At 48.2% G+C, this 24,709-nt stretch overlaps 1 protein-coding gene and 1 long non-coding RNA gene across 3 annotated transcripts in view; one reads left to right on the forward strand and one right to left on the reverse strand.

Moving 5' to 3' along the window:
- Positions 1-24,437, forward strand: part of PACS1 (phosphofurin acidic cluster sorting protein 1) — a 141,163-nt gene extending 116,726 nt beyond the window's left edge. The window contains exons 8-24 of the mRNA XM_077862489.1: positions 637-696; positions 1,580-1,740; positions 2,108-2,201; positions 8,526-8,606; positions 10,034-10,149; positions 10,326-10,461; positions 11,715-11,819; positions 12,538-12,644; positions 13,363-13,517; positions 13,654-13,764; positions 14,511-14,613; positions 15,046-15,088; positions 17,961-18,003; positions 18,279-18,414; positions 21,242-21,468; positions 22,741-22,860; positions 22,983-24,437. Coding sequence (XP_077718615.1) covers positions 637-696; positions 1,580-1,740; positions 2,108-2,201; positions 8,526-8,606; positions 10,034-10,149; positions 10,326-10,461; positions 11,715-11,819; positions 12,538-12,644; positions 13,363-13,517; positions 13,654-13,764; positions 14,511-14,613; positions 15,046-15,088; positions 17,961-18,003; positions 18,279-18,414; positions 21,242-21,468; positions 22,741-22,860; positions 22,983-23,098 — 1,914 coding nt within the window. The 3' untranslated portion in view covers positions 23,099-24,437. The remainder of the gene's footprint in view (positions 1-636; positions 697-1,579; positions 1,741-2,107; positions 2,202-8,525; positions 8,607-10,033; positions 10,150-10,325; positions 10,462-11,714; positions 11,820-12,537; positions 12,645-13,362; positions 13,518-13,653; positions 13,765-14,510; positions 14,614-15,045; positions 15,089-17,960; positions 18,004-18,278; positions 18,415-21,241; positions 21,469-22,740; positions 22,861-22,982) is intronic.
- Positions 13,210-21,925, reverse strand: LOC144292357 (uncharacterized). Of its 2 annotated transcripts, XR_013359797.1 has the most exons (4): positions 21,629-21,925; positions 20,240-20,336; positions 17,888-18,090; positions 13,210-13,567 (listed from the first exon to the last, which is right to left on the reverse strand). It is a non-coding gene; the product is annotated as an uncharacterized LOC144292357 (long non-coding RNA). The 2 variants fall into 2 exon arrangements; XR_013359798.1 differs by lacking the exon at positions 20,240-20,336 and having other exon boundaries at positions 21,629-21,906.
- Positions 24,438-24,709: the final 272 nt, after the last annotated feature.

The raw sequence follows: 24,709 nt of genomic DNA on the forward strand, positions 1-24,709 counted from the left end.
CTGGAGAGAACAAGACTGGAAACTGGTTGGGAGTGTGAGGGTGGGGGCATGGTGGCTGAAGGCCATTGCAGTGATCCCACAGAGATGTGGGGAGAAAGGCCTGAAGGAAAACAGTGGTATTACAGATGAAAAAGAGAGTAGGAGTTAGTGAACACCAGGCTGTGAAGAGAAAGGAGAAGGGAGATACTCTAGGTTCAGACTCCCCTAATCAGGGGGTTGGTGATAATGATACCCAGGATGGGAACACAAGGAGAAGGTGATCAATTCTTGGAAATGCTGGGCTTGAGATGCCTGTGCATATATGCAGGTGGAAATCACTAAGCTGTACTGTGGTTCTGAAGGACTGGAGAATGGGATGAGCTGGAACTGCATGGGTAGCAGAGGGCCCTAGGGAGGGATGAGACCTCCTCCTTCTATCTATGCCCACAGCCCTGGGAACTGCTCTGGTGTTAACCATGCACGTGCCTGCTTCCCTGGTGGGTTTTACATGCCAGAGGGTAAAGGCTGTTTTTTCTGTCTTCGTGTCCTCCCACGATTCCTTACAAAAGTAGGCTCTGGATCACTCTCTTGACCTAATTTGATCACTATCCACAGGTGGGTATTGTTTGAGAACTTTTGTGTGATCTGTTCCTACAGCAACCTAACATCAAACAGAAGTTTGTGGCCCTCCTGAAGCGGTTTAAAGTTTCAGATGAGGTACGACCCCTTACTCCCGAGGTTGATGGTGAGTAGAATTCCCTGAGTTTCACCCTCGTTCCTGGGGTGCACTCTTTCCTGCCACTGGGAGTCAGGATTGCGGGACCCCCCCCCCCAAGTGAGAGAATAGCTTAAAAAAGGACTTTAAACTCCTTGAGAGGAGAAAGAAAGGCTTTTCATGTATCACCCAAGGTTTCACGGTACCGGGAGATAGGGGTAACGTGGTTATACTTAGCTATAGTATTAGCTTACTAATACTCCGCCCCCCTGGTATGGAGTATTAGTAATAAATCCCATTGTTGTTTAATTTTCCCTCCTGTCAGAAGGGGAACATTGTGCACATCAGCCTGACCTCAGTGGTCAGCCTTTAAGTAACCAAAAATTGGCCTTTAATAGAGAGGCAGTGTCCTCCCTGGGCTCTGACCCACCTGGTGCCAGTTTTCACAGGCTTCTCTTCTCAGTATACTGGAAAAGAGATGGAGAGGAAAACTGGTTAGAGGTTTCTTTGTCCTTCTGTGAGCTCCTCAGGAAAACAGAACCAGGCTGCACAGGGTCACAGTCTTCTGGGTTTTCTTGGACCTGTTCTTTGGCGGAGGTACATTAGCACTTCGGCTTTTCTTCCTCATGCCATGTCCACACAGTGTGGAGTGGTAGGGAGGCCCTGAAAAGGAAAGCTGGCCTCACCACACCCCTGCTCTCAAGATTGAATCACAGAAAGGACACCAAGATCACCCCAATGAGTGTGAAGTTATGGCCTATCTCTTAAGGAGGATTAACTAGTTAAGAAGGCCAGTTGGTACCTGTCTAGGAGGAAAGAGTTGCACATCTACCATAGTTGTTAATAGAGGTAACCCCAAACTCAAAGATTTTTTTTCCCCTACAGGTGGGTTTTGGGCTGGAACATGTATCCCGAGAGCAGATACGAGAAGTGGAAGAGGACTTGGATGAACTGTATGATAGTCTGGAAATGTATAATCCCAGCGACAGTGGCCCTGAAATGGAGGAGACAGAGAGCATCCTTAGCACTCCAAAGCCCAAGCTCAAGTGAGGGCCAAACCTGCTCTACCAAATTTACTCCCTGCATCTCTCCTTTCTAAGCCAAACCAATCTCCTAGACCCCTTCCCCTACTTCCCCTCCATCATCAAGGTGTCTTGGCTCCTCACCCTTGTTGAACCTCCAGCTGTCTGGATAAAGATCACTGTTTTTGCCTCTAGCTGACAAAAGTCCTGATAGTCTGGAGTCCTATGGTCCAGGTCCTGCTTGTCCACCCTCTGCTGTGCCCTTCCTCAGTGGGCATCCTTCACGCCCGGGTTGTCAATCTATCTTGAACACCATCACTACCCAGCTCTCCATGAGCTGCTGCTCTGAGCCCTGGTGGCCACTGACCCTGGCTGTGCTTCTTCGCTGCAGGCCCTTCTTTGAGGGGATGTCGCAGTCCAGCTCACAGACGGAGATTGGCAGCCTCAACAGCAAGGGCAGCCTCGGCAAAGACACCACCAGCCCTGTGAGCAAGACCAATGGCTATGGGGGTCGGGTAGAGGGACCAGGGAACTGTTGGGGCTTAACCCTCTGGGCACTCTGCTCTTGGCTCATCTTGTGACCTCAGAAGAGCAGTCTCATCTTGTTTCAACTTTGGGTATCCTAATCAAAGTCCTAGCTGGGAGCTTAGTTCTCCTTATGGGCATTGCTGTGGCTATTTGGATATTCTTTTTTGGTCAGTTCCTGCCATGACTTGGAGCTTTCCCCCTCAGAATGCATAGTACTTCAAATTTCTCCTTCATCGTCTGTCACATGGTAGCTGGGAGTGTGGCATCCTGCAATTCTGCTTTCCAGGTAGAGAAAGAACAACAAGGAGCAGGAAGCCCACAGGGTCTGTTCAGAGACACTACCTAGTCTTTATTCATAGAGGGGGACAGTGCCCTCAAAGAATTAGGAATTTAGCAGGCAGGTTTCCATTTTGCCTGGTGATCAAGAGGAAAGAGTTGTCTCCTGTAGGACCACAAGAGCGCAACATGATCCTGGGTGATGCTCTGTCCCTGCTTGGGAAGGCTCTCCCTCGCAGTGGATCAGCTGTTAGAGCCTGGGCAGATGCTGCATCTACGTCAGACCCTGCGAAGCTATTGTTCCCCTCATTTACAACTAAAGGGAAGATGTGCATGATTTTAGTGTTTTAGTGTTTATGGTTTACTGTTTCAAGCCCAGAAACTGAATCCTTTAAGTCCTCGTGTTCTTTACACTCTAACAAAGGGCATACAAAACTGACCTTGCAAATAGGTATTAATTGTGAAGAAATGATACGTGAAGCATGTGAGGCACTCCATCCCCTGAAAAGCACTGTGTCTGCACATGGGCGGCCCCCTGTCCCAGGCAGGTGTCTGCAGACTCTGGTAGCTCATGGGTCGGCTCATGGGCTGCCTTACTGCTCGCTGCCACCAGGTGGGGCTGCCTCCCACCTTATCCCTCTTCCTGGTTTTATTTATTTTTTTTTTTTATTTTTTATTTTTTTTAAAGATTTTATTTATTTATTCATGAGAGACACAGAGAGGGAGGCAGAGACACAGGCAGAGGGAGAAGCAGGCTCCATGCACCGGGAGCCCGACGTGGGATTTGATCCCAGGTCTCCAGGATCACGCCCTGGGCCAAAGGCAGGCGCTAAACCGCTGCGCCACCCAGGGATCCCTCCTGGTTTTATTTATTTATTTATTTATTAGATTTTATTTATTTATTCATGAGAGACACACAGAGGCAGAGACATAGGCAGAGGGAGAAGCAGGCTCTATATGGGGAGCCCAATGTGGGACTCGATCCTCGGACTCCAGGATCAGGCCCTGAGCCAAAGGCAGACGCCCAACCACTGAGCTACCCAGGCATCCCCCTCTTCCTGGTTTTAAAGTGCACACACAGTGAGGGACGCCTGGGTGGCTCAGTGGTTGAACGTCTGCCTTTGACTCAGGGCGTGATCTCAAAATCCCGGGATTGAGTCCCACATCAGGCTTCCTGCATGGAGCCTGCTTCTCCCTCTGCCTGTGTCTCTGCCTCTGTCTGTACCTCTCATGAATAAATAAATAAAATCTTTTTAAAAATAAAGTGCACAGGGATCCCTGGGTGGCGCAGCGGTTTGGTGCCTGCCTTTGGCCCAGGGCGCGATCCTGGAGACCCGGGATCGAATCCCACGTCGGGCTCCCGGTGCATGGAGCCTGCTTCTCCCTCTGCCTGTGTCTCTGCCTCTCTCTCTCTCTCTCTCTGTGTGACTATCATGGATAAATAAAAAAAAAAAAAAAAAAATTAAAAAAAAAATAAAGTGCACAGTGAGCACTGTCTGGCCCTAGGACAGAGGCAGCAGGTGGTATTAGTGAGGAAATGTGGGATAGAAAACTGCAGGGACATCTGGGTGGCTCAGTGGTTGGGTGCCTACCTTAGGCTCAGGTCATGATCCCGGGATCCAGGATTGAGTCCCGCATCAGGCTCCCTGCGAGGAGCCTGCTTCTCCCTCTGCCTATGTCTCTGTTTCTCTCTCTCAGTCTGTGTCTCTCATGAATAAATAAATAAATCTTAAGAAAAAGAAAAGAAAACTGTGGTCCACGAGCAGAATCCCTCCAACAGAGAAGCCTCTGACATGCTACTTGTAGACCCTGCAGTCTGATCCAGACCTGAGGCCTCACCCTACTGTTTATGTGGCTTGCAGCTGTTCTTTCTCAAAGGGCTGCTTGCTGAATGGCCCTGCTGAATTGTCAGTGTCCACGTGGACAGATCATTGACCACTACAGCTAGATTCCTTCTTAAATATAAATATAAGGGATGACTCTTCTAGAGAGCAACCTGGGACCTGGATGAAGGAGAAATATATTTCATAGTGTCCTAGGAATGCAGAACGAGGAGTATTGTAATAAAATGCAGTTAAATTATTAATATATAATGAATGCTCAGTAAAGGCTAGGGATCATTGTTATTAAAGTGATACAGTGTTTTATACTAATGAAGGTATTTCTGGGTTGACAGAACGGGTCTGTAAGTTCTACTTTAGTCTCAGTTACATGGCTAACATGATTTAGAGGGGAAAACCACCAAAGCTCTGAGCCTCAAGTGCCTTAGAGTTGGCATAGCAGCCCAGTTAGCTCAAAAATCAATTGAGTATCAGTCTTTACAATATGATGGCATAAGGGTCCCTGTCCACACATAACATTCATTTCAAGACGGGACTGGGCCGAGAGCATGTTCTCTGGAGTCAGACTTCTTTTTTTTTTTTTTTTTAAAGATTTTATTTATTTATTCATGAGAGACACAGAGAGAGAGAGGCAGAGACCTAAGCAGAGAGTAGCAGGCTCCACACAGGGAGCCCGATGCGGGACTCGATCCCGGGACCCCAGGATCACATCCTGGGCTGAAGGCAGGCGCTCAACCGCTGAGCCACCCAGGCATCCCCTGGAGTCAACTTCTGAGTTTGAATCTTGACTCCATCATTTCACTGACTGAGTGATCTGGGGCAGTTGCCAGGCCTTCATTTCCTTATCTATAAAGTACCTATAAAAAGCACATGCCTTGTAAGGCAGTGTGAAGATACAATGAGAGAATGCAAGTCAGTCCTCTAGTGTGGTGCTTGATTGATAGATGGATTGATTTATTACATGGAAAGCATGCAGTGAACGGAAGCTGCTATTGCTCTTCTCATTATAGTCTGTTAAAACCCTTTCAGTTCTGGTCTCCTGAAATTGCTAGAATCTAGATGTCTTTTTAGTGAGTTCTTCAAATCCTGGTTCTGTTGGCTAGATTTCAAACTTGCCTAGCTGATTCTCTGTGATATTTCTATTTTGAAGAGCCCCATATGTCTTGATGTGGATGTGGAACTTTGGAATCCTTTAGTATGAAAGGCACTTCGGGAACTACAAAGCGAGGCTATGCTTTTACACAGAGAACTTCCAAATATGTTAGGGAAAAAATACTAAGATTGTGCATATGTAGGCAGGTGTGCACATGCTATCCAATTTTTATTCTCTCTCTCTCTCTCTGTCTGTCTCTCTCTCTGATTTCTTAGTGTTGTTATTTATTTTTCTTAATCTTTTTTCCCCAAATTTCAGAGGATTCAGTTTATCACTGGAATCAGAAGGAATTTCTGCTGATACAAATTATTACAGCTGTTGGGGCATCTGGTTGGCTCAGTTGGTTAAGCTTTCAGCTGAGGTCATGATCTCAGAGTCAGAAGATCGAGCCCCCAATGGAGCTCCACACTCAGGGCATAGTCTGCTTGGAATTCTCTCCCTCCCTCTCTGCCCATGCTTGTTCAAGTATGCTCTCTCTCTCTCTTTTTCTCTGTCAAATAATTTTTAAAAATTATTAGCATTGTTGAGTTTTCCCAAGACTGAGCACATAGTAGCAAGATAATTTAGTTTTCCAAGTTGATAGCAATAGGCTTTGACAATGCTTCAGTTAGGGAGGTCAAGAGATAAAGCCCTTCAGCCAAGACTGCCTGCTGCTAAAAGTTGTTCCATTGCACAATAAATAATGGTGTTACAGACTACAGACTACAGACTTCATAAAAATGATAGCCTAAAATACTACCCCACTCTGCTCCCCCTCGCCCGCATAGGGGCACTTTCCCTTCCTCCTGCAGCATCACCCCATGGGCAGAGTAGAGTGCCTTAGACTGCTAGCATCTGCCTCCAGTACTACACAATTAGACACAGCTACTGCACAGCTGGTGTTCTGGGGTGAGAGAAGCCCTTCGTATTTGTAGAAATAGAAATTGGAGAATTGGGAGTTTGCTTCTAATGGGATTGTTTGGAACATCTGGTAGAGTCAGTAAATAGCCAGCAGGTTCCCTCTAACCCCAATCCAAGTGAAAGTTGTTGCAACTTTACCATGGAAACAGTTCTGTCACAGGACTTGACAACAGGACATACTACTTTAAAACCCTCCAACAGGGATCCCTGGGTGGCGCAGCGGTTTGGCGCCTGCCTTTGGCCCAGGGCGCGATCCTGGAGACCCGGGATCGAATCCCACATCGGGCTCCTGGTGCATGGAGCCTGCTTCTCCCTCTGCCTGTGTCTCTGCCTCTCTCTCTCTCTCTCTGTGACTATCATGAATAAATAAATAAAATCTTTAAAATAAATAAATAAATAAATAAATAAAACCCTCCAACAAAATAGTGTTATTACCCAATTCATTCTCTCAAGTCTGTTTAATTCATTTGTCATACTGAGATCCAAAATTGAGTGAAATCATCTTCAGTCTTTTTTAACGATTTATTTATTTATTTGAGAGAGAGAGAAAAAGCATGCCTCTGTGTGGAGGTAGGGTGGAATGGAGGGAGGGAAAGACTCTCAGGCAGACTCCTCACTGAGTACAGAGCTTGACACAGGGCTCTAATAAAATAAAAATAAAAAAAAAATGACACAGGGCTCGATGCAGGACTCCATTTCACAACTCTGAGATCATGACCTCATGACTCTGAAAACATGCATGATCTGAGCCAAAATCAAGAGTCGGAGCTTAACTTACTGAGCCACCGATGTGCCCCCATCTTCAGTCTTAGATCTGACTGAGACTTTCCCACAATTCTGGACTCTGTTAACATTGGTTATTCATATAGATAATGTGAAATGAACTAGCTATGTAATATGAGGTAAACCATCTCAAGATCTGGAGTCATAAGGTCTGGATAAAGTATGTTGGTTTAATCTTGTAGATGGTTTAGGGCAGTGGTTTTCTACCAGGGGTGATTTTTGCCTCCTTCCCAAGGAATATTTGGCACTGGCAATGACTAGAGACATTTTAATTATCACACCTGGCAGGGGCAGTGCTGCTGCTGGCATCTAATGCATAGAGGCCAGGGATGCTGTTTAACATCCTGCTGTGCACAGGACACATCTCCCACAACAAAGAAGGATCTGGCCCAAAATGTCAACAGGGCTAAGGTGAAAAAACCATGGTGTAGAATATGACAGAGGGCCTACTTTTGTTTTGCTTGTTCATGAATTTGCCAAGTGATCCCTTGTACTTATAAGCCCAGTGCTTCTCAGTACTACTTAATTTACTCAAAGGAAGGACATTGAGTGATTAGGAAGAAGTAGGATATCTTTGATCTTTCCTGACTCCCTGGTCTCCAAATAGATTCACCAAAGCTAATACCTTCCCTACATCTAAGACCCACAACCCTCAAATTCCCCTGACTTTGACATTGACATCTGCAGAGCCAGAAACAATATTAGCAAAACCGAAAAATCTAGCTCTATGTATCGGTATTTACAAAGTAAATTTTTAATGTTTATAAGAAATACTAGTAAGAGTTGGAAACAAAGAGATTAATTCACACTTCAATGGCCTAGCATTGGGTATCTTTTTGCTTAGTATATTCATTTGTTTTGAGGGTTTTGTAGACCTTTCTACCAAGCAAGATAAATTTGGCTACCACGGATGTCCTTAGTCTCAAAGTCAAAGATTCTCCCTTCTTCTTAGCAACTTCTGACAAGCAGAAGAGGCCCCAAATGTCCATCCTGGGTAAGGGTGTTTACTGCATCCAGAGTCAGAGACCTTGTGGATCCCATATAAAGCTGTCTAAACTTTGAGCTTCTCTTACCTGTAACATCTTGTGAGAGTCAGAACTGCTGGGTTCTGCATCTCACTGTGTTACAGATTTAACAATTACAGAAATAACTGACCCTTGTGGTACTTGGTTTTCACAAAAACATGCTCCTTATAAGATGAAAATTCCAAAGATTTTATGAGGTCTTCAAACTAAGTGGAAGTATTTTAAGCTTCTTAGGGACCTAGAAAACCAGTTAGAATGGTAGTTATTTGGATTGGTGATGACTAATTATTATAATTTTTGCAGATGGAATTGGCTGCTCTAGAAAAAGTCAAATCTGCTTGGATTAAAAATCAAGATGACAGCTTGACTGAAACAGATACTCTGGTATGTGCCGCTCAGTCCCTTGTCTAACATAGTTTTTGTGCCTTTAGAAAAAAAGCCAAAAGACCTTCAGGACCACCCTGGGAATTTTGCTTACATCTGTAGACTTGTGAATGTCCTGTGTTCTCTTTTCTCCTGGAATCCTTACCCATGAAATGTAACCTACCCTGAAGACCAGATCATTCCCCAAATTAGCAAACCAGAAATTTCCCCATTCTGTTCTTTAATTAGATCTGATTAAATGCTAATTTAGATAACTTCTCACTATCTGTCACCCTTATTTACTTCTGAGAGATGATAACCAGCATCTTCCCCTGAAAAACCATTCCTTCCTCCAATGTGGCTCCTAGAATGAGCAGGCAGCCTACATGTTAAATTTCTAAATGATTATTGGTCAAGTCCTTCCGCTAAGATTGTGGAGCTGCCCAGGAGGGCAGGCCAAGCCCTAAAGAAATGGAATGAATTGCCTGAGGTGCCAAATTTAGACATTGACTCCTCACACATTTCCTGGGCAGCTCTAGTACTGAGCAATGAAGATGCAAAGGTGAGAACGCCATGGTCTCTGCCGTCAAGATGCCTCTCTGCAGGAGGAAAGCCAATCTGTGCACACCTGGTGCAGAGGCTCTGTGAAGGCCCAGTGAAGGACAGTGATTCTGACTGGAGGGGGACGTCTAAACTGGGCCTCTCAGAATATATTATTGGAGGTTAGCCATGGGTGGGATGGAGCAGAGAACCTTAACCACATACCATCTGGGGATGTACAATGCATTAGCCTCAAGTGAGACCTGGTGGTTGAATGGAGTCCAAGAAAGAATGATTTCAGACTTATGTTTTCTATAATAAATAATGCTACATTAAAGATCTGGTATATAACCATACGTTAGGCTTGATACGAGGTTAATTTAAAACTTGCTGTCCAAAAAATAAATAAATAAATAAATAAAACTTGCTTTCCATTTGCACGTTATAGTTCACCAGCAATCTGAAAACCCAGCTTCCACTCTTGCCCAACTTTGGTTCATACTGCACAGAGGTCATTTCAAAATGAAATTCCAATCATGTCACTTCCTGATTAAAATTCTCCTTCCTACCTAAAGAGTCCAGATCATCAATCCAGGTTTGTGTGTTGACACATAGCTCATAAATGCAGAGGACAGATAGAATAGCAAGAGACAGTACCCAGCACAGTAGGTATACTCAGTTAAGTTAAACTTGTGCCCAGCACAGTGGGTATACTCAGTTAAATTAAACTTTCCACAATGTGGAAATCTTCCACATTGGGTAAGCTGCAGAACCATGTGCTTCTGAGGAAAAGAGAGCAAGTGACTGACTTTCTCTGTGATGGTGATAGGCCCCTTCAGGACCCATGAGGCTCCTAGGTGGTCATTGACAGGGAAGTAACCCTTGCTGTTTCCTTTCCTCCATGGCAGGAAATCACTGACCAGGACATGTTTGGAGATGTGAGCACAAGTCTGGTTGTGCCAGAGAAGGTCAAAACTCCCATGAAGTCCAGTAAAACGGATCTCCAAGGTTCTGCTTCTCCCAGGTACTCAAGATTGGAAGAAAATTCTAAAACATGGGGTAGAATTAAAGAACCCAAGCAGATAGTGTGAGGCTGTGACCATATTTAGCAGAGGCTTGTGGCCTATGAAAGAGTGAGACTAGCAATGGCCTTGGGGTCACAGGGGCTACTTAACTACCTCCTTTCCACATCTCTGGCAGCAAAATGGATGGGGTGCACACACCCCGACAGAAGAGGAGCACGCCCCTGAAGGAGCGGCAGCTCTCCAAGCCCCTGAGTGAGAGAACCAACAGCTCTGACAGTGAGCGGTCCCCCGACTTGGGCCACAGCACACAGGTACCCCATTGCCCCTCAAGGTAGGGACCCTCTGAACATCCCTAGACCTTGACTTCTGTTTGGTCATCTTCCTTGGGCAGTTAGGCAGAGAGGAAAGGAGGAATGGTTTGAAGTGTGTCTTGAAGACAGATCTAAATCAGAGAAGTCTAATGTGTTATTACTACTAGCGTGGAATTCGCTTTGGTGCTGATCTTTAGGGAGCAGAGGAGGGAGTGAGAAACAGCAGCATTGTTACAGCCTGCCATCAGCCCCAAGTGGCATTTCCACACCTTGTTTGTTCTGCCTCCATCAGACATCAGTCTGGAGATTGTGCGGTGAATCAGTTGTTCTAGAGGACAGCAACCATCAACATCTCATTGAACATCATTCACCTGGGCTCAGATACCTTAAGCTCTACTGTGGGCCAGTGATTGTGATTTCAAGCTGGGAAATCAATACTATTAAAATATTTTGATTGAAAGACCTAATAGAAAAAAAAAAAGAAAAGAAAAAGAAAGAAAGATCTAAGAGTAGGCTGGAGAAGCAGATGAAACCGGACCTCAGGAATTACGTTTTTCTGGAGGCCAGTGAATGTACTGGGGGCTTGGAGAAGGAACCTTTCTAAACTGACATACCTCACACAACTACTCTTCCTCTAGAATTAAGAGGAAGCCTGTTCATTTACCTGATAAATAATACCATCAAGAAGAAAGTTTGTGTCAGCGTAGCTTCCTGAGTTTGACGCTCTTACATAGCTGAAAATGAACTGGAGACCAGAATAGCCTGTGCCTGGGGCGAGGTGTCGTCCTTCTTGCTAATCACTGTTCCTAAAGCACCTTTTGTTCCATGCGACAGTGGGGCTCCCCACACAGCACTCACTGCTGTACTCCTTGGTTCTCTCCCCACTGCCCTCATTTTCATTTCTGTGAGCACCTGCTAACTGCTACCTCCCCCGTCCTCTCCTGGTTCTTCATGCTGTCTCATTACCCTTCAAGGATACTGACTACCTTTCTAGTTTCATCTCCCCTCCCTTTGTCAGGACAACTGCTGTGCCTTTGTTCCTGGTGTCTGCATGTGTTCTCTAAGGACTCTCTGCTTACTCTTTATCCTCCTTTCCATTTTGCTCTGGCCAGTGGGATACTGGATCTCCTCCAGAAATTCCTAGTATTTGTTTTCTCTGAATACCCCTGCTCCAGAGATTCTCTAACCTAGTGTATCGTTCCCTACCCTCAAGCTCCCTGGGGGCTGTCTGACAGGCACTTCTGTCCTTGCAGATTCCAAGAAAGGTGGTATATGACCAACTGAATCAGATCCTTGTATCAGATGCAGCCCTCCCAGAAAATGTCATCCTTGTCAACACTGCTGACTGGCAGGGCCAGGTAAAGCATTAAAGATGGCAGGGCTGGGGAGAAGAGGTTCTGGGGAGCAAGAGGCAGGACATGGAGAAATAGGAAAATGATCCCCATGTCTCAGCCCCTCTTCCCTGAACTCAGCCCATAACTCTGGGCTCCTGTCCCACTTCTGTCACTCTCTAGCCTGTGGGACCTCATGTCACTAACTTTCTGTACCTCAGTTTCCTCATCTGTGGAAAAGCAACTGATCCTACCTTCCTTCCAGGGTGATTATGTGTGGTTTTCCTGTCAGCATAACAGAATAAAGGTATCTTAAGAGGTACGGAGTGCTATAAAATGCCAGAGGTGGCCACCCCTAGTTGCCATGAAGGCAATTCAGAAGAGGCAGAGCCAGTCCCCTCTGGCTCCTAGTGACCGCTGTCCATCTAGTTAGATCCTGGTGCTAGAATCCCTCTTTCCTAGCAGCCCTGCCATCTGGAACACATGCTGCAGAGACAGCATTAGAATCTAAAGATTCCTTAGCCTTCCCACATTTCCTGGTTAGTATATCTGCAGGGGGCTAGCCCCACCTTCTCCTCGCTGGCAGCCAGAAACCTGACCTCCTTTGCCCAGCTTTGGTCTGGAAGACAGAGGACAGGGCCTTGCAACTCTAGCCGGGCCTTACTCTCCTGATGCCTGTGGAGGAGCTGCGTCCCTGCTGCGTGGCCTCACCTGTGTCCTTGCCCTTTCCTTCCCTGCCCCCCAGTACGTGGCAGAGCTGCTCCAGGACCAACGGAAGCCTGTTGTGTGTACCTGCTCCACCGTAGAGGTCCAGGCCGTGCTGTCTGCCCTACTCACCCGTATCCAGCGCTAGTAAGGGCTCTACTTATCTCCTGCCCTTTGGGATTCCCTCTGACCTCATTCTCCTGCCCTGACTTCTAAGCAATGACAGGACTGCCTGGCCTCATCAGACCAAAAATCCTCGGTCACTGTGTGGTTGGGCAGCAGCAGGCCATGATGTTCTGATGTCCCTGCTGGCCCCCAGAGGTCAGGGTGTGAAAATGTCATTTTCCTGCTCTCCCTGCCTCCCTACCTGGACTCCTTAACCTGCTGCATCTTCTTCTTAAACCCAGGATGAAGAAGATCAAGGAGAGAGAACCAGGGTTTTACATTTTATTCTCACCCTTCTATCTGTGCCATGCTGCTTGGCATCCAGAGTAGATCTTTCTCTCCCCAGAACCTCCCCCAGATGGACTGGGAGGCCCTGCCAATGGGAATGAGAACTTTGGGCCTTCCAGGCATCTGGGCTCATGCTCACTGCTGGGCCCTGGCAGCACTGCCAAATTGTCTCCCCTTAGCCTAAGCTAATTCTTCCTTGTAGATAATTACATGCCTTATTTGATTCTGGATTTCTCTCCTAATTGCAAAAGCACCATAGTTTGTTGCCTCTCTGTGTATTATTTTGTTTATTGGCTTATTTTTTTCCCTGTGGGTTGTTGAGAGCAAATAAAGTCAGAGCTTGGGGCCTTCTCTGAGCAAGGACACTGGTGAACCTCCTGGATGTAGTTACGACTCTTCCCTTGCTTCCCAGCTGCAACTGCAACTCCTCCATGCCAAGGCCGGTGAAGGTGGCAGCAGTGGGAGGCCAGAGTTACCTGAGCTCCATCCTTCGGTTCTTTGTCAAGTCGTTGGCAAGCAAGACCTCTGACTGGCTTGGCTACATGCGCTTTCTCATCATTCCCCTCGGTAAAGATGGGGCAGTTTTCATTCCTGAAGCAGCATGTTGGGGCTGGACCCTAGAAAGGGACAGTTAGGGAGATCAAAGCCCAGGCCGTTATTCTGCCCCTTAACTAGTTCACCATCTCTGGTTTCCATCCCCCAGGTTCTCACCCTGTGGCCAAATACTTGGGCTCAGTCGACAGTAGATATGGCAGTACCTTCCTGGATTCTGGCTGGAGAGATCTCTTCAGTCGCTCGGAGCCCCCAGTGTCAGGTAATAGCCCTGTGCAAGGAATTGAGGCAAGATGCTGCCTGGTGCATGGAGAGCCAGTCTTGGCCAGAGGAGAAGGCCAGAAGAGCATACTTCTTTTCCTCCCTATGGTTCTACCACTCCCAATCCCTTTGCATGTTTATTTTTTTATTTATTTATTTTTGGTAAGTATTTATTAGGAGGAAGCCCACTATATGTAGCCCTTCCTCACTCTGGCTGTTTTTAGTCTCTGCTGTTTGCTCTGCTCCTAAACATCTAGGAATGAGGAAGGGCTTGAGGAGGTGGTGAAGAAAACATTTCTAGGTGTAGAAATCAAATATAAGAAGCAGAGAATAGTTACTAAGCAATCTGTTGATAAGCAGATAACACTGTGCAGACCATATCTTTGCTCTGAAATACAGAGTAAAAGTGGCAGGGCTTAGAGTGAGCTTGAGCTCTACAAGGCTGAGGAGTAGTAAATGCATCACTAGACCTTGAAGGAAGTAATGGGCAGAGATTGGTGGAATGGAGGGCTTCCTCTAGGTTATGAGATTGGTCTGAGCAAAATAGATGCAGGAGTATGATTAGCCCAGAAAAGAGCTGAACTTTGAGGAACTGCAGAGATTGGAAACCAGAGGATCTTTAGAACCCTTTCTCTGCCACAACTCCCAGGGTCTTCTGATGGGTCTCAACAAAAGGGGTCTCTTTAAGAGGGTTTTCGGGTTTGCCTGCTGAAGTAAATTGGTAGTTATCTCTTGTCTTTTCTGCAGAGCAACTGGACGTGGTAGGGCGAGTCATGCAGTATGTCAATGGCGCAGGTGTGACACACCAGCTACCTGTGGCTGAAGCCATGCTGACCTGCAGACATAAGTTGTAAGTTTGACTTCAGGGGATTTCTTGAAAATAGGGTGAGTGGGCTAGATAAATCTTGAGTTTTCTTTGCTCTTCCCTATTTTCCTTCCCCCCACCCATTTCCCTTCATAGGCACCCAAGAGAAAATGAAGGACAGAGACAGAATTTTTACTGCCTCCCCTCCTTGTCCTAGACCTCCCCACCCAAATTGATATGCCCTTAGTATATAAGAAGTCCATCCTAGAGACTGAAATTCACGTTGATGTAGTATGCAGAATGGTGTCTTTTGCTTCCATCTGTGGCTCTTCATGGCTTCATGGCATTCTGAGACATGATGGAAAGTGTGGTGTCTGGACTCTCTTGAAGCCACAATAAAATATGAAAAGCTTGTATCCCCAGCTCTCCATGCAGTATTACCCACTAACTGTAAGGCTTTCCTTTCTCTCCCAACAGCCCTGATGAAGACTCCTATCAGAAGTTTATCCCCTTCATTGGTGTAAGTTCTGTCTCCTCATTCCTTTGTACCCCACCCATTCTCCTGGCCTTGCTGTCCCTCCCCACATGCACACACACACACACACAAGATTCATCTAGACAGTGGTTCTCATCCAGAAGTGATTTTTGCCCCCAGGGGACATCTGGCAATGTCTGTAGACATTTTTGGTTGTCACAGCTGGAAGTTGGGGTTCTACTGGCATCTAGTGGTTAAAGACCAGGGATGCTGCTAAACTTCCTGCAGTGCACAGGACTGCACCTACAACAGATTGATCTGGCCCTAATGTCAGTTGTGCCCAGGTCAAGAAACCCTGGGCTGGGATATGCACTGAGCTGTTCCTTTTAGTGTCCTCCTTTCCTGAATCATGGACTATCCTCAGATCATCACTGGTATCTTGTATCTTTTACACCAAGCCCTGAACCACTGCCTCGGCCTAGGGAGTGATGTCCAGAGCACAGCTTCTACAGGCTCTAGGAAAAAGAAAGCTGCCTCAGAAATGAAAGAATATGGGGCAGCCCGGGTGGCTCAGCGGTTTAGCGCCACCTTCAGCCCAGGGTGTGGTCCTGGAGACCCAGGATCAAGTCCCACATTGAGCTCCCTGCATGGATCCCTCTGCCTGTGCTTCTGCCTCTCTCTCTCTCTCTCTCTCTCTCTCTCTAGATAGATAGATAGATAGATATAGATATATATAGATATAGATATATAGATATAGCTGTCTCTCGTGAATAAATAAATAAAATCTTTTAAAAAAAGAAATGAAATAATAATCATCTCTTCAGATGATATTCTGAAGAGAAGTCCAAGAAGTAGTTATTTCTGTCTTTGGGGTCAGATGTACCACTGAAAAGAAGGTCCCTTCTTTCCCCTCTTATTTAATCAAAGGAGAATCTCTAGATGAGTTAGTTTTGAAAACAAAATGGAAACCTTTTGGATATCTCTGATGTCCGATGGTAGTAGCCTTTCATTTGGCAGTAGCTGGGCAGAAACCAATTAAGAGAGGGACCCCAGAGATGACAATGCTGACACCCTATGGGGCCAAAGCACACCACAAAAGCATGACTGAAAATTCAGATTTCCATGTACGAGACAGTTGAATTTCCCTTCCAAATCAGCTTGTATCTTTTCCTGTGATCTCCTAGCTTTGATCAGGGCGGCATATGCAGACAGAGAGCCTATTCTGTGCTCAGCCCAGGTTCTGTATGTCTTGAGTGATCGTAAGAGATCCCTGAGCGTGGAGAATTTCAGTTACCCCTTCTTGTGCCTTGCTAAAGCTTCCTGTCTGAATGGTCCACTCAGTCCCTGTTAGCTACTGGGGCTACTCCCATAGCCATGTTGAATGAAGGCTATAAACTATGGCCTGTAGCCTAGGCTGATGATTTGATTTCCATCTTCATGGAGCTGTGGGTTGCTGCCCACTCTGACCTCACAGAAAAGAGAGAAATATAAAAAAATTTTTTAATTGAAACAAAGGAATTGACAGCCTCATAATAATGCCAGGGGAACAAGGAGAATTATATCCAGGAAGTTGAGAGTATTGTTGTGTTATTTTCTGGGAACTAAAATAAGGATGCATAGAGAATTTGGGACAGACTTCAGTGAATAGCAGCACTGTATTCTGAGCAACCTTGAGGGGACCATCTGCATGTGATCTCCACTCCCCACCAGTCCCCGGGGCCCAGCTTCCATGACCTCTCAGCACTTCCTAGCCCCTCTGCCAGGTAATAGGCCCTGGGCCTGCTACTTCCCCAGAATTCACCTGTCGTCTCAAACCAAAGCTGTGACATTCAGTCTCTGTCTAGCTGTGCATGTTGCTGGCCGCTGGAGGGCCCCCTCTATCCTTCCCCGAATTCTCCATGAGAAATTTAAAATTCTTTGGGAATTTTAATCAATACAACTTCCTTGAGGTAGGGAAGGGGCAGGGGTGCCTGCGATCACCTTCTTATCCATATTCTCCCAGATTCCAGCAAGTCTAGAAAGGAGGAACCTGGTATCAGCACTTCAGCACGCTCCCTTGCTTGGTGTCACAGGCATTCAGAGAGCACCTCCCCCGCAACATGCTGCCTTACCAAGCTTTCTCACAGTGGCTCTTCACTTCTCTGACATGGGAAGATGGCCTCCTACCCATGTGGTCTTAGAAGAAACATGATCAGAACACTGAAATGGTTCCTGCCTTCAGGGTGGCTTTGCCCTTCCCAGAGGTGAACCATGAGGTCTCATGTGCCCAAACCTCATTGTTTAGAACTGGGCTTAATTTTTACATATCTTGGGGCAGCCCCTGTGGCCCAGCAGTTTAGCGCTGCCTTCAGCCCTGCCTTCAGCCTGGGGTGTGATCCCGGGGTGTGATCCTGGAGATCTGGGATCGAGTCCCACCTCGGGCTCCTGCATGGAGCCTGCTTCTTCCTCTACCTGTGTCTCTGCCTCTCTCTCTCTCTCTCTCTGTGTCTGTCATGAATAAATGAATAAAATCTTTAAACTTTTTGGTTTTTTTTTTTTACATATCTTGGGATGCCTGGGTTGGCTCAACAGTTGAGCTTCTGCCTTCAGCTCAGGGCATGATCCTGGAGTCTCAGGATCAAGTCCCACAACAGGCTCACTGCATGGAACCTGCTTCTCCCTCTGCCTGTGTCTCTGCCTCTCTCTTTCTCTGTGTCCCTCATGAATAAATAAATAAAATATTTAAAAAAAATTTTTTTTACATATCTTAAAGATCAGATCTGGGTTACTCTGGATTTGCAAAGATTTTTAAAGCCTACAATCAAATAATAATAATATATAGCAATGGCTATTGTGTCTAATCACCTGCTTCCAAACGGATCAAAATGTGTCCAGCTTTAGTGAGAGGATCTAACACAGTGTCTCTTCTTTCTCCCAGGTGGTAAAAGTGGGTCTGGTTGAAGACTCTCCTTCCACTGCAGGTAAGCCTGGGGCCCTTCTGCTCCTGTGAGGTGGGGTAATGCCCTGTCTCTAGTCCAGCAGGCCAGACAGTGAAGACTTTGGGTGTCCTAAGGTTAAGTCAGAGTTTGAGCAGGAAGACTTATGGGCATCCTCACTGCCCAGGTGAAGTGATGGCAGGGTAGAGTGGGGAGGTGTCTAAGGCTCAGGTGTAGCTGAGACAGAGGGGTCCTCACACCTTGTCACCTACTGGTCAGGGGTGGCTTCCTGTGGCCAACTGTGTTTGTCCCCGTGACAGGTGATGGAGATGATTCACCTGTGGTCAGCCTTACTGTGCCCTCCACATCACCGCCTTCCAGCTCAGGCCTGAGCCGAGATACCACAGCCACCCCACCTTCGTCCCCATCCATGAGCAGTGCCCTCGCCGTTGTGGGGTAAGGGGCTCTTACCTATACCTCTCCTTCCTGCCAAACCCCTCCATCAGGGCCCAGGAACCTGACTGACTCCCCACTGCCTGCCTGCAGCATTGTACAACAATGATGGCATACTGCATGTAGAAAGCAGGATAGTGGCAAGAACTTTGGAGTTCAAATTCAGAGACTTAGGTCACTAGCCGGGCAAGTAGAACCACTCTGTACAATGCAGGATACTTTCTTCCCCATATGTCTTCTGGGGTAAAAAAGCTGAATAAGACAAACAGCAGAGAGGCCCTTTGCAGCCTGTAAAGTGCTGTGCAGGAGTCTTGCTAGGGGACTGCCCAACGTGCTGGAAAGAGTGTAGCCATGGGAGTCCTGCACACCTGGGTTTGAGTCGTGGTTCTGTGCTAGGTCTACTATATTAGCTTGTATTACTCAGTGATACTTGTTAAAGCACAGTGAGGGAGGGGCACCTGGCTGACTCGGTTAAGCATCTGTCGCTTGATTTCAGCTCAGGTTATGATTTCAGGGTTGTGGGATTGAGCCCCATGTTGGGCTCCATGCTTAGCCCAAATCATGAGGCTGCTTGGGATTCTCTCTTCCTCTCCTTCCGCTCTTTCCCCACATTTGCACGCTCCCTGTTTCTCTCTCTCTCTCTCTCTCTCAAGTAAATAAATAAAATCTAAAAAATAAAATAAAGCACAGTGAAGGAGACCACATCAAGGCATAACCATTGAAATAGGTGTAGGGAGCACTACTGTGGATTTTGCAGGGTGGGTAGGTCAACTCCAAATACAGCCTGAATAAGTGTGAATTTCTACCCTGGGAGTGGGTATGGATGGAAAATTACTAAGAAGAAACATCAGGGGTAAGAGGGGTTCTAAACAGACCCAACAAGATTCTTAACTGAGACAAGTCAGGGTATCAGACATCTCTGGAGGTGGTGGGGGGTGGGGTGATGAGGAGCCTGGCCAGGTGACCCAGATAATCAGATAGGGAGGGTGGGGGTTCTTGCTAACTGTCTTAGCAGGTTCTTGCTAAAACTAGATTTTACAAGGAAGTATGCAAATGGGCCTAGGGAAAGGTTTAGGAGCCAGATTAAAGTTTCTGAAGTTTAGTCAAGCAAAGAACCTTTGTCACTTGTACAAGGTTCATTTTCGACTCTGGAAATAGAGTGAAATAGAGGTGTCAACAGTTTTGTGAGGCTTCGATAAGAGCGTGTGTTGTTGGTGCCTGGCACATGGGAGTTGCCTTCTTTCATGCATGCAGTCTGTCTGTCAGCATAGTGGCCATTTGAGCCACTGGAGCTGTAGCAGCAAATAAGAAAGGCTGGTCCTAGTCCTGGCACTCAGACTCCTGGGCTCTGGCAGTGCCAGGGCAGCAAAAAACTCAAACTGTGTAGGTTTGCAGTAAGCACTATGAAAAATTAGTAGGGGGATCGTTCTGAAAGGGGAAATAATTTCTTTAGGGTCTCAAGTATCCAGAGTGTAGATCAGGTGGTCAGGGCAGCCTCTCAGGAGGCAGCTCTCATGCCTGCCTGAACAAAAGGAGCTGACAAGGAGGGTGGAGCAGAGCGCTCCCATAGGGGCCCCAAGGGAGCAGGCCATGAGGTGAGGAAAGGGAACACATGGGTAGCCCCAGTGGCGCAGCGGTTTGGCGCCGCCTGCAGCCCAGGGCGTGATCCTGGAGACCCTGGATCGAGTCCCACGTCAGGCTCTCTGTATGATGCCTGCTTCTCCCTCTGCCTGTGTCTCTGCCTCTCTCTCTCTGTCTCTATGAATAAATAAATAAAATCTTAAAAAAAAAAAAAAAAAGGAAAGGGAACACAAATGGGCCCCTGCACCTTCCTCCTCCTTATTTCCATTTTGTCTGTCTTGTCTCTGTTTCTTCTGGAGAAGATCCTCAGCAGCAGAAAGGGTAGACACTGGCCAGTGGTTTTTCTAGAAACACCAATGACAGGGTCATGGTCCCTAAAGAACATGAATGTTCTTAGATGGTAAGAAGCCTACATTGCACTTCGGATCCAGACCCTTACTCTCCCTCTCCCTTTCTTCTATCCACTTCGCTTCATGGCCTCTACTGATTTACAGAAGGGACAGTTCAGGAAAGGAGGAAATGCCTCATGGCTGGTACTCCTTTATGGTTCCAGCCTTCCCAGGAGGCCTGGGGGCCAGCCCTTACCATGACCTCCTTTCCCATCCCATTTAAGCTGATTTTTAATGGAACCACTGGAATCAGGCAGAGAGAGAAATGTCAGAGGACTTTGTAGCCTGTGTATCTATTGTGTCTGACGCCTCCTTTCAAGAAAACATCAGCCCTTTTCCCCCTTGGAGCTAAAATTATCCCTGAGCTAGAAGTGCCATAAATAAGAGAAAGCCGCAGGTCAGCATCCATCAGCGCTCCCTCCCGGGTCTGCTGTGGAGCCAGCCAAGGTGCTTGCGCCTCTGCCCCACTTAATCTCTCCAGCACTTGTCTAGGTTCTGTCTGTGCTCTGCTTACTGGGTGTGCACATGTGTGTGCATGTGAGTGTGTATGTGTACGCATGCACACTTTCTCCATAAAGCTCCCTTCCTCTCTGCCTCCCTCATCCCCCTGTGACTTTGTATTTGGCTCCCTCACAGTGCCCCAGGGCTTTACCCTTTCCTGGCTTTGTCTTCCCTTCCGTCAGCCTCTCCTACCCACACAAACCAATTCTATGAAACTGGAGGGGACCCAGAACCACTTAGCCTGCCACCTCCTCTCACCCCTCCCAGAGCCTGGCGGTCCCCTCTAGGTCCTCCAGTCTGGCCATGTAGTTGGGAGCTAAGGGCAGAGACTACTCTCCATTACTGTTCCTCTTCCTCAGGAGCCCCAACAGCCCATATGGGGATGTGATTGGCCTCCAGGTGGACTACTGGCTGGGCCACCCTGGTGAGCGGAGGAGGGAAGGTGACAAGAGGGATGCCAGCTCCAAGAACACCCTCAAGAGCGTCTTCCGCTCAGTGCAGGTTTCCCGCCTACCCCATGGTGGGGAGGCCCAGCTTTCCGGCACCATGGCAATGACTGTGGTCACCAAAGAGAAGAACAAGAAAGGTAGGTGACATCTGAGGCCAGGGACAATCAGGACCACTAGCGTTCACTATCTCCTCTCAGGGTCTGGGACAGGGTCTGCTTCTGGGAGACCTTTGGACGTGGGCGAAGCCGTCCATAGATCATGTCCAGCCTGGGTTTTTCTGTAAGGGTCTTAGCTCACCTTGTGAGACAAGGCCATTCCTTCTATAACGAAGAAAAATGGATGTCCCCAGTGGGTGAGTGGTCCCTGCCTGCTGAACATCAGTGCCTTAGGGGCCAGGGCAGTTAGTGCTGCCATAATGAAGGGAGCCTTACCAGCCACTGCCCTTAGGGATGGACTGTGTGACAGAGGAAGATGTCACTGTGTCCCCATGAAGCAGGGCATTTGCACCCAACCCTGGGGGTCACTGAAGCTCTTATGAACAAAAGGGCATTGTTGTGTAAGAATTAAGAAGAGTACAGCCCATTTTGGATAATAGGGGTGGCTTCAGGCACTAGAGGTGGAGTTGGGAGCGGTCCTGTGCTCTCAGAGAGTAAGGCAAGAATCCCCACAACCAGGCCAGCCCTAGGGCAGAGCTTGCTACTGTCTGTTCCACCGATCTGGCTGTGAGCCTGCCATACCAGGCAAGCCTGCCAGGTGACTCAAGGGCCCTCACAACCTCACCCATCAACCAGCTGTCAGGTAGGAGCTTTCTCTACCTGTTGGACCCAAAGCAGCTGGGCCTCTTTCTCTTCATGCCTCTGCTTAATAGAGTTCCTCTTGGGGGCAAGCAGAGGGCTGTGCCAAGCCTAAAGCCAAACAAGTGTAGCCCTGATATTTGCCCAGAGCTGGCAGATTGGCCAGCTCTGCAGTGTCCTCCTTGTTGCCCCAACATCCCTGGGACAGAAATGTTGCAAACACTCCTGTGAGGCCTCGTAGCCACAGCAGATTTGACCCTATGAGGGCGCAAGTGTGTAGGAAGAAGAGCCCAAAGGCACAGGCACCTTGCCCCACAGGCTACCTAGAACATTCAAGCTGGAAATGGCCTCAGAGACTAACTGGCCCCAGGTCCTTGTTACACAGTCAAAGATACCCAGGCTCAGGGAGAGGCCTCTGCTGAGAGGGGGCAGGACTCAAAGATCTTGGTATTTGCTTCCCACCTACCCAGAGCTAGGGAGCAAGGGAGGAAGGATGGCTGTCTGAATATCACCTCCCCTTCCCCCAGGAAGAGGGTGCCAGGGGATGAGAGAGAGGAAGGAGAGGTAGCTGCTTTTCCAAGGGCTATGACGGAGGTGGTTCTGCTTGTTTTCCAGTTCCCACTATCTTCCTGAGCAAGAAACCTCGAGAGAAGGAGGTAGATTCCAAGAGCCAGGTCATCGAGGGCATCAGCCGCCTCATCTGCTCAGCCAAGCAGCAGCAGACCATGCTGAGAGGTACGGGGAGACTGGGGAGGGAGAAGGGTGCTTGGCAGGGCGGGAAGAAGAGGGGCAGGGGACTTGGTGGGGGAGGTGGCCTTAGCAGCCCTGGTCAACCCCTCCTTCCCCTGTTACCCCAGTGTCCATCGACGGAGTCGAGTGGAGTGACATCAAGTTCTTCCAGCTGGCGGCCCAGTGGCCCACCCATGTCAAGCACTTTCCAGTGGGACTATTCAGTGGCAGCAAGGCCACCTGAGGGCACTATCTCCTGGCCACTCTCCCTCCTGGCACTGCCACCAGCCTCACCGCCTGCGGGCAGGGGGAGGCCAGCAGGCCCGGGCCCAGCATCCCCTTTCCTGGCCCAGGAGCCTGCATCTCTCTTGCCCAGTCCTGAAGGACACTGCCAGTGGGGACACTGCTCCCCTCCCTCCTGCTCAGCCCCCTCCCTCCTGCTCCAGGCCCAAGGCATGTCGATTTTGCCTTCTGGCACCCATCTGTAGAATTGAGTCCTCTGGGCCTTCCTTCACTGACTTCCACTCTCCCCACATGGCACCAGTTCCTTCCTGGAAATAGGAAACCTGGAATCCTGGCACATAGCAGGGAGTTCAGCCCTCCCTATCTCTACCAGCTGCCCAACCTGCTCCCCCCAAGTGAGGCCCAGGGCCACTTCTCACTGCCATGGGTTCTCCCAGTGGGGGGTAGAAGGGGCAGTGTGAGCCCACGGGCCCCCTTCCCCTCCACAGTCACAGGGGCAGCCCCACCCCTCCCTCACCCCCAGGACAGCATTCTATGGTGATGCCATGTCTTTCTAGGGTAGAGGGGGCCTTCCTGGTCTCCCCTATGCACGACTTCCTCACTTACCCCCAGGCTCCCCCTAGATGTCACAAGCACCCTTGAGTGTTTCTTTGGTTATCTGCACAGCCAGTCTCTTGGTGGTTCCATGTAACTTGCTTGGGCACCAGCCCCTGTCCTTGTGGCTTCCCCTTTGTTGATAACTCTCCTCCCTCTGCCTCCCACCCCATTTACCCCAGCACAACGATGCCTCTTCCTGAACTCCAAACTGGGACAGATGGGAGGCAGACCCCCACCGGCATATTGTCTGTGTCCCTACATCACCCTGTGCCAACCATGTCCATTTGTGTCCCATTCCCTAGTGTGTTCTTCCCCCCCTCACACCTGGTCAGAGAGCCCACCTTCCCAGCCAGGTGTCTCTCCAGCAGGCTCCAATCCCTCCCTCTCGCCATGGGGTTCTGAGCCAACTCCTCAGCCTCGACCATCAGCCTTCTCAGGAGAAGCTGAGCACGCAGGGCCGCCATCCCAGCTGCAGCCCTCTATCTCCTCCAGCACCCTCAGAGCTTTACCGTTGCCCTCTCATCCCTTCTCGAAGTTTTTGCACAGAACTTCATTTTGAAAAGTGTTTTTCTCATTCTCCATACCTCCCCAAACTCCTCCAGCCCTTATCCCCTGTTCAGCCCTATCATCCAGAGCATCTCCTGGGCTGAGCTGCTCTCTTGGGGCCGGAGAAGGGTGGGGCTTGAGGGACTGAATGGATGTTGGGTTTTTCATTCAATAAACTGGTGATTTCTTACCAACTAGCAAGGCTTGGGCTTCTATGCCTCTCACTGTGACACAGGATCTGTACAACCCTCTCCCCTCCACAACACAGCCGACTCCTCTCAAGATCAACTCCTCTCAAATGGCTAGAAAGAAGCATATTCTCATTTCCTTAATTGGAAAAATAGGCATGAAGTTATCTTTCCCAGTATGAGGCAAGCAGAGGTCAGAAACAGAAGTAACACTCTTCTCACACCAAAATTTCCTTTTTCTCTAGTACTCACCGTCCCCAAATCCCACCTCCCAAGATGGT

This window comes from Canis aureus, chromosome 21 (genome assembly GCF_053574225.1).
Source record: "Canis aureus isolate CA01 chromosome 21, VMU_Caureus_v.1.0, whole genome shotgun sequence".
Lineage (NCBI taxonomy): Eukaryota > Metazoa > Chordata > Mammalia > Carnivora > Canidae > Canis > Canis aureus.